Here is a 10,226-nt window from a genome sequence, read left to right on the forward strand (position 1 = left end):
GCTTTACTGGCTTCAACCTCCTGCCGGCTCTTCATTTTAGTCATCTACTGAACTGAATTACGGTATTTTGGACATGTGAGCTTATATGTATGTGGTGTCTCTGTGGCATAAATCAGTGGATGTGAATTTTTTGTACTCTAGCCTTTTGAAATTTGTACGCTGGAATCCAGCCCTTTTTTGACTTCCTAAGTGCGGCTAAGATCCTAATAGGTCGGTAGGTAAATTATTTTGTCCATTGTGAATGAAATTGCCTGGAACGAAATAAAAAAAAAAAGTCCAACTGAAACTTACCGTTTTCTTTAAACGGCACGACAAATCAAAATGTGACATCTTAACCTTATTGCAAACAGTGATAATAAAAACTTTTCCTGTCGCCGAATACTTTTTGTTTTTCGAGAGTTAAATAATAAAAAATTTAATCTTAATTTATGCCTTTAAATTTTTTTTTTTAATTATTATGACTTGAAGTAACTTTTTACTAGTTTCTACATATATAAATTATTTATACGAAAATTTAAAGATAGTAACTCTCGAAATTCAAATTATATCATATAATATGAGATAAAGGAGTAACTGAAATTCAAATGATGTGATATTGTGACATGAACCACCACATTTTATTCTTAACATATGGTCGATAGCGGCTAGAAGCAACTAATTTAAAATGTGAAACGATACAATTTGAACTGTAGTTTCTAAGAAATTGAGATTTATTTAGTGGAAAGAGTAAATACTCACGATTTATATGTCACTCTTTCATTTTTAGTCAGTTAAATTTTTTTTCTATATTTAGCAATAATTCAACTCTAAAATTTTCACTTTAATCTTAATGGAATTATTTCTAATCACAAAATTTCTTTAGCTTATTTTAGACCATAAACTTCAAAAATCTTATTTTTTTTTCTTAAATTTTGTGTCTAGTTAAACACCCCGTATACATTGCGACGAAAGGAGTAGTGAAGTTAGAAATAAAAATGTTTTATTTATTTAAAATTCGTTAAGAGAGAGAAGCGACGACTTGGAGTACACAAATTGTGGAAGAAAATAATGGGTCCAAGTAAAGCTTAGTACTATGTGGAATACAACCACCATTAATATATTCGGAATAAATTCCACCATATTTTGACACGACATCAGAAATAAGAAATAGATGCTTTTTTGAATTATTTTTAATAGGTTAAGGCGCATTTTTGAGCCTTTTGCCATAAACATAAGTTGATATTCGGTCTGTTGATGTCATCCCATACGCACATCATATTCATGTATGACCGATTCGTGCACACGAAGTCTCAAATATTATAAATTGCCCCCAAATATTATAAAATAAGTGTAAATAGCCCAAGTCCAAATTCAAAAAAACTTGTCAACCAAGCTTTGCGTATCCCGGGGAATTCTCCTATAAATTCGCCAACCATTTACTCCCTACATTCTCTGTACACTATTCTTTCCTAACGCCTAAAGTTCTTCAATTACTGTCAAAAATATATCATGTGTCCAACGGGAAGTGCTTTGCATTCTAAGGCCACAGGAAAGCCAAATCTCCGGTCAGCATTCGACGTTTTAGACGTTGGCCGTGATGGAAAGATAAGCACCAACGATCTCCGAACATCATACGGCGAATTCCTCGGAGATTCCGAGGATGACGTCATTGGTACCATGATGACGGTTGCAGATTCCAACAAAGACGGGTACGTCGAATTCGAGGAATTCCAGAAGGTTCTGGATAGTTCTAGAAGGGTGAATGTAATGGAAGATGTTTTCAAGGTGATGAATAAAGATGGTGATGGCAAAGTTGGGGCTGAGGATCTTAAGAGTTATCTGAATTTTGCTGGGCTTCAAGCTGATGATGATGTTAAGGCCATGATTAAATTGGGCCGTGGTGATAATGATGAAAATGGTGGTGTTACCTATGAAGGGTTTCTCAAGATTTTGTCTCTTTGATTTGTTACACTTTACTCCCAAATTCAATACGTAATATTGGAACAATTGCAGTGAAGATTGATGACGATGATAAATGTTAGATTAGGTGAAGAAGTATTATTGATTTGATTTTGTATTTTTTAATGATTTGTGAAGTTCAAAGTAGCGTGGTGCACTGCTTCAGTTCATATGCTATTGGCATATCCCGAGAATTCCCCGAAAAAAAGAAAAGAAAAAAAAAGAAGAGTTGTTCTCCACTACAGTATCTTTTTGTAGAGGACAAACATATCCATGTACTTTGAGGAAAAGGTGAAATATATGCTCCGTTATATTATTAGTTCAAAAATAGCTTTGACATTTAAACACGTCAATCGGTCCGGTTTTACCGGTTCAAATCGGTAACTGGACCGGTAAAACTGGAATCGGAACCGAAACCGGTTGAACCGGTTAACCGTTTATTTTATATCGGTCTGGTTTCAATTTTTTTGAAACCGGTAAAATCGGAACCAGAACCGGTTAATCGGTGGATTTTTTTTTTTTTTTTTTTTAGTTTGTAGCCGTTGCAGGCTTGGGCCCCAAATTGGACCGTTAGGCAACGGTCCCAACTCATTCCCCCCCCCCCCCCCTAAACCCCCCAAACTTTTTTTTTTAAACACTTTAACCCATCCGCTACCCCTATATAAACCTCTCTCCATTTTCATTTTAATCCACACCAATTCACTCTTCTCTTTCTCTCAAATCTCAATCTCTCAATTATAGTTACTTTGCAACAATTAGCCACTTTAAATTTCTCTCAAATAAATATTATAAAGTCTTATTATAGTTTCAATTATTAATTTTGCAATTATAATATTGTTGGTGGAGTTGGTGATTTTGCAACAATCCGAAATAGCTTTGGTGGATTTGCAATTCTAGCCGCCTTCACTTTATTGGAAATTAGTCCGGCAATTTGGTACCTTCGTTCCAACTCTATCTTTATTTTTCGCAATTTAATTTGTTGCAATTCATTTTCTTGTGATTTATTTGAGTGTGATTTAAATTAATTCTATTTAATAATTGCGAAAAGATTTAGACGTGGTGCCGGTAGTAGTGGTATTGTTAGGCGTGGGCTTAATGAGGAAACATTTGTGGAAGAAACACCTAATTTATGTATTGATATTGGTGGAAATAATCTACTTTTAGGCCATGAGGCAATGCAACAACATTATACCGACACTTTTAATGAAATTGATGATGATGATGAAACACAGCCCCCCGAAAATCCCATAGGAGATACATGTCCTGCACAATCACATACACAAGACAAACCGCCTAGAACTTGTAAGACAACCGCTAAAATTTGGAAATTTATGACTAAGGATAGGGAAAGCCAAACAGCTAAATGTACCCTATGTGGACAAATATTTACTTTTAAGCAAGAAACTAATAAGGATGGTGGAACGAGTACACTAAATGCTCATATGAGAAAGAAACATATGGATGTTTGGGAAGAGCAAACGGGTTCAAATGTGGGGGTATTCAAATGACGATAGACCCACGAACCGGTAAAATTTTTAAGTATGACAAGAAAAAAAAGAGTGTAGAAATAGCTAAAATGGTAGCTTATGATTGTTTACCATTTTCCTTTCCTTCGGGTTTGGGGTTTGTTACTTACATTCAACGTTGTTATAATCCGTTATTTGAGGGTATTCCTAGAAGTACTTGTAGAGCGGATGTTATAGATTTGTATAAAAAAATATATATTTTATTTGCGTCATGTATTTAATTCTTTAAATTGTAATGTTTGTCTTACAGCTGATTTGGGTCTTAGTCTTAACAAGTTAGATTTTTTTGCTATTACATGTCATTGGGTTGATGATAATTAGGTTATGCAAAAAAGAATTATAGCCTTTTTATATGATGAAGGAAAAGGTCGTCACGATGGAAAAATTTTAGCGGATTCAATGTCTACTATTATTAGATTTTTTAACATTTATAGAAAAACACTTTGTATTGCTTTAGATAATGCTTCTAATAATACAAAGGCGATTGGTCTTTTAAAAAGAGAACTAAACCCTCCGCTAAGAAATATTTTTCATGTAAGATGTAGTTGTCACATTTTAAACTTAATTGTTAAAGATGGTCTTGTGCGTTTTGACGATTCTATTCAAAAAGTTAGAGATGTGGTTGCGTTTCTTTTTTGTAATGCTAATAGGGGAAGAATTAGAGATTTTAAGAATGCTTGTGTGGAAAATAACCTTAGACCTAGGAAAATTCAAGTAGAAATTGAGACTAGGTGGAACTACACTTACATTATGCTACAACAAGCATACGAGTATAGGATTCCCATACAACAAGTTCACAACAAATATAATATTAATAGTGATGATTGGTTAAATTTTACGGATTGGGAAGATGTTAAGGAATGTGTTGAACTCTTAGAATTTTTTTATAATGCAACTCTTGCTTTTTCTAAACAATTCTATCTCACAGTAACCGGAATTTTAGCCTACTTAGCGGAAATAGCTAGAGTTTTACAAGAGTATAAATATAAACCCGGTTATCAAGCGGCTATTTTTGATATGACAACAAATTTTAAGAAGTATTTTTTTCCCATCCCAACTTTATTTATATTGAGTTCTCTTTTAAATCCTTGTTTAAAAGTGTCTTATACTAAAACATTGGTTGGTCAAATTTATACATTTTTAGAAATTGAAGAGGGAGTTCAACCATCTTTAGCTGAAGCCGAAACCGCTATTGATGACGAGTTTTGAAAAGTTTTTACTCATTATTCTAATTTGGAAGAACATGCTGCATCCGTTGCTCCACGCCCTACTACTTATCAAAGTAGCAAAAAGGGCTTGTCGGGTTTAAAAGTTTTACATTCACATCCAACTCCTTCTTGTAATGCAAACTTTGATGAATATCACTTTTATTTGATGCAGCCAAATGTGGATATCAAGGAACTAGATGAGCTGAACGTCTTAGCATGGTAGAAGAAATACAAGGCAAGTCATCCGATACTCTCAAGAATGGCTCGAGATATCCTTACGGTTCAAGTATCAACTGTGGCTTCGGAGAGTGCATTTAGCCAGGGAAGACAACAAATTGGAGATCATAGACACTCATTATCCGGCTTTAGCTTGCAAGTACTAGTGTGCATTCGCGATTGGATTAGATCGGAGCGACACAATCAAAACTTAGAAGCGGAGGAAGGCGAAGAGGAAGAGATTGAAGATTTGATAGCAAGTGGACCAGACCAAATGGAAGACTTTGAAGATATCTCCATGGCCGAATATGATATGGGGGAAATTAACCAAATGATTGAGAATTGGTGATTTTATTATTCTACTATTTCTTTGCAACTCATGTATTATTTACAAGTTAAAAAAACTACAACTTGCAAATAAATGTTATCCAAGAATGAATAAAATATATGGCTCATTGAGCTTTCTTCTATTTACTTGTGTTCATATTTTTACTTATATTAAGTTAGGAATATACCTAAAATATACTAAGAATATACTTATAATATACATCTACTTAAATTAAAAACTAGAAAGTTATATACTTGAAAAATAACTAAAACATACTAAGAATATACTTATAATATATAGTATACATATAACTTAAACATATATATATATATATATATATATATATATATATATGTTTAACTTATAACTATATGTATACATATAACTTAAACACATATATATCTCTATATATAAGTTATATAACCTAAGTATATTGATATATATAAGTATATTCTTACTATATTTTAGGTATATGTAGTATAACTTAAGCATATAACTTAATATATATATATATATATATATATATATATATATATATATAATATATATATACACGTATATGCTGTATTGCTGACTTGCTGTTAGTCTGTTAGTCAGTAAATATATAAACTTTACTTATAAACTTATATAACATATGTAAATATACCTACAATATACTAATAAATACTATAATATATATATACTATACAAAAAAAAAAGAGGTTTTGGACGTTTTGAACCGGACCGGTTCCGATTTCGGGTTTTTAACCGGTAAATCGGAACTGGTGGCAAGTCCCGGTTTTTAGACCGGAAACCTGCTGGTTTTATAACCGGTTACCGGTCTGGTTCCGGTTCAAATCGGTTGACACCCTTACTGACATTATATAATTAGTTCAAATATACCTCACTTTCGTTAAGTTCTACTTACACGTTAAGTATCAAATCTTAATAAAATATCTTAAGCTTAATGCTATCCGTACTCTTAAACTTGTCTTTTTTTTCATTTTGATACTTCAACTAAGTGTTATTTCTATTGAACTCGTTCTCAAGTGTGTCTATCAAACTCGCTAAATCTGATTTTTATTAGAAGCATAATTAAATTGAAGAAATAAAGGTGGCATAATATTTTAGACATGTGGTAAGCTATTCTTTAGGTCATGGATGTGTCGATTTCTGCTGGTTTTGCTTTTTCACTGCCAGCTTAGTTGAGCTACTCTTTTTTCCCTCTCAACTACTGTTAATCTTAGCTAAAAGATGCATAATTAAATTAGAATATATATTAGCATGTTGCTACATTGAAGATGGAATTCTATGTTGTTACACCTCGGAAAATTCCCCATTAGCGTACAGTGAATAGGCCAACGAAGGGTATGACGTATACGATGTTTGATAAGTAAGAAATAGCATTTGATGACCCTACTCGAGATTTCAAAGACGTTTAAGGTAAGGGAAGAAAGTTGTTAAGGAAGGCAGGTTATATGTTGGGTGTCGGGCAAGAATTTCGAGTTTCGAATTAATGAGAGTTTAAAGACGTTTTGGAGAAGAGTTATAACGACCCTTAGATTGTTAATGAAGTGCTAAACAAGTGTTAAGAAGGTTCCATAAGGATCGAAAATCAAACGAAGTGACGAAAATGAGAATCAGTGAACTGATGGGTTATACGGTCGATTATACGGTCCGTATAATGTTATACGGTCCATATAATGTTATTGTCACGACCCAACCTAGGGCCGTGACGAGTGACCGAGCTTAACCTGCCTGATAACCTAACTTATGTTACCTGTACCCAAACATAGCATTCAATAGGGTTTATTTAACTAAGTTTGAAAACTGTTACATATCACAATGCAAGCCAACAAGGTTGCTGATGCTTCTGTACAACAAAACAGTGGCCGGCAAGGCCAAACAGTATCCATGACACCCATGCTGTCCGCAGACTACTAGAAGAGTATGACCATGTATAAGTGACGGAATAGGGCCCCGTCGTGCCCATAATATATACACACAAAATTATACCAAAACAGGAACAGTCTCCGAAGCAAGTGGAGTTGTCTGACTCTCAACGCTGACTCCTCCTAGGTGGATGGATTGTCTGACCACATCCCTGAACCTGCGGGTATGAAACGCAGCCCCCGAAGAAAGGGGGTCAGTACGGAATATGTACTGAATATGTAAAGCATTACTGAATCATAAACAAGGAAAAACATAACAGTAAACAAGTTTAGAAAGCAACCCGGAAGTAACCTGGAACAGCATTTTGAACCATGCCATATGGTCCCTTACACAAATCCTAGCATACACAATATAAATATAGAATATCCTACTCGTAGCTGCTTCCGGCTAATAATACAATAGTCCCTTCGGACGGCCGCTTCCGGCTAATAATACAATAGTCCCTTCGGACGGCCGCTTCCGGCATAATAATGATGGCCCCTTCGGGCAGCCGCTTCCGGCTTAATAATAATGGCCCCTTCGGGCAGCCGCTTCCGGCTTAAGAATATCATAATCCAGCTGATCAGGTGGAACAATAACAATATATATGATATACAGTATGAATATGTAGTGATGTCACAAAACGTTGCTTGTCAATATAGTATGAAACATTTTATAGAGGTCAAGACATGAGTCATCATAGAGTTCCTAAAAATAGAAGCTGATATATATCGACTATTATCCAACGTACAAAAGACTTGAGAGGCAATAGCTCAATTACCTTAAGAATTCTAACATCAAGAAGTGAATAAGAATCTTGAATCACACTCGAAACTTATGAATAAAATTACCCCAAAGCTCATATCATATGTCACTTATCTCTAAGACATGCCAAAAGAAGGAAGGGACAACTTTACATACCTTTGGCGTTTATTCGTAACACAACACGTATACGCTGCCCAAAGTTTCAACCTATATTAAGATGTCAAGAATTATGGTTAAGCTACGGGGAGATTCAAAACGTTTCCTAACGTTAGCAACTCCTTTCTAGACAATTTAGACGACGGTTTCCTTACATCCCAAACTAATTACATACTAGTCAAGCTAACGCCAATAATTATACGTTTAAGTACTATATCGAGGCTATTCAAGACAAGATGCAATAATCACTCCGAACAGTCCGCACAACATTCCAAACAGTCCACACAATATTCCAAACAGCCCACATTCACAACATTCAATAACGATCCACATACGACTACTACGTCTTCAAGTTATTCCTAATAGTCCGTAGCCTTAACGTTTTCATGTAAACAACTTTATAACAGCCCAACCAACATACAACACAATGCATAATCTTAATTATCATTAATCTTCCAAGCGCAACAAGATCAACAACAACATATCCAAAACAGCTCCTATCTTTCACACAAAGGATGCTCGGAATTCTTGCAAACGCTTACGAACATACTAAGCAAACCACATACGATTCTTACACATTATTTCATGTCTTCTTTTCATATAATTTCAGTGAGCTATGACCAGCAGTCACACGACAACTACATCATCAATTCATACGCCAATAAGCTACATTATTATCACTACAATCCTTACAACAGCCCACAAACAATTTTAGCTCCAACTCTAACCATTAAATACCTTCATTTCCATCATAAAATTCATGACAACAACAATCAAAATACTAAGTAAAATCAGTTCACTACCTTCCACACAAAACAGTCCACTACACGGCCTCAATTCAACAAAATAACAACATGTTCATATCAACACAACTTCACCTTTAACCTTCCAATTCTTTTCATTCTTTTTACCATGCAATCTATGATAGCAACAACTATAATTACCAAATAAAATCAGTCCCTTATTCCACACCAAACAGCCCCCTACGGCTTCCACAATGCCTCAACATCAACACACACAATTTCATACATGCAATTCACATTTACACATTCATAACACATCCAAATCACCCTTAAAATATCCCCTACGGCTTCAACAACATTCCAACATCAACATTCATAATTTCATACATGCAACTTATATTTACACATCTACCACACGTTTTAAACCATCCTTAATACATGCAAAGAAAGTTAAACCTTACCTTAAACACTTGACTTCTCAACTTGACTAGAATTTGTGCCTTGAATTTAATTCTTGTTCTTGCTATCTAGGGTCAATCCCACGTTGTTATACACCTTCCAAAGGGTTGAAATGCTTGAAGAAAATATTTTTTTTTGAACCAACTTGGAGAGCCAAGTTCTGGCCGTGAGCTTCAAGAGCATGCATGGCATGTTTATGGTTTCTTCTTCACTTGAAACATAATGGTGAATGTGTAGAACACTTTAGGGGTTTAATGGCAAGAAAGAACATAGAAGGCTGGCCGTGTTTGGTGGTGGAGCTGCCATGGCAGCCGTGTCTCTCTCTCTCTTCTTCACTTGGTGAAAATGAGAGCTTCTCTCTCTATGTTCACTTTGTGGGGTTGGGAAGTGAGTTGTGGCTGCAACTTTGGTCAACAAAGAGACCATTTTGCTTCCCAAGAGGATCTTACACGTCCCCTAACTCAAGCATGGGCTAAAAATCTGATTTTGTCATGTGCTAGTGGGGCCCACACGGCCGCTAGTGAAAAATTTGTGAATATTTAAGTCTTAATCCCCACTTAATAATCCAATCATGGTTAATTAATCCCTAATCTCCATTAATATGTTTACACTAAGTAGAATTTATAAACAAATTTATGTTCTAATAAAAATTGAAAATTTACGGATTTCTCTTCCGTGTCCGGGAAGGGTTCCGTCTTTAACTCGCGTCGATTATTTTATGAATAACTCGTCGTATAAAATACGGGGTATAACAGTTATACGGTCCGTATAATGTTATACGGTCCGTATAATAGACCGCAGAACCATCACAGTGAAGATCCCTCACTGGTGGGATTATACGGTCACTTATACGGACCGTATAATGTGCCGTATAATGGTCACAGAGAAGAGAATCTGAAGGGTCCATTTCACGGTCACTTATACGGACCGTATAAGTTTATACGGACCGTATAAGTGTCCGTATAATTGCCCGACG

General features: G+C 35.1%; 1 protein-coding gene across 1 annotated transcript; it reads left to right on the forward strand.

Annotated features, from left to right (window-relative positions):
- The first annotated feature begins 1,325 nt into the window (after window positions 1–1,325).
- On the forward strand, window positions 1,326–2,266 carry LOC132626726 (calcium-binding protein CP1-like). Its single transcript, XM_060341698.1, has one exon. The coding sequence runs from the start codon at window positions 1,489–1,491 to the stop codon at window positions 1,939–1,941; it is 453 nt and encodes a 150-aa protein (XP_060197681.1). The 5' UTR covers window positions 1,326–1,488; the 3' UTR covers window positions 1,942–2,266.
- Window positions 2,267–10,226: the final 7,960 nt, after the last annotated feature.

Source organism: Lycium barbarum, chromosome 2, assembly GCF_019175385.1.
Source record: "Lycium barbarum isolate Lr01 chromosome 2, ASM1917538v2, whole genome shotgun sequence".
Taxonomy (NCBI): Eukaryota; Viridiplantae; Streptophyta; class Magnoliopsida; order Solanales; family Solanaceae; genus Lycium; species Lycium barbarum.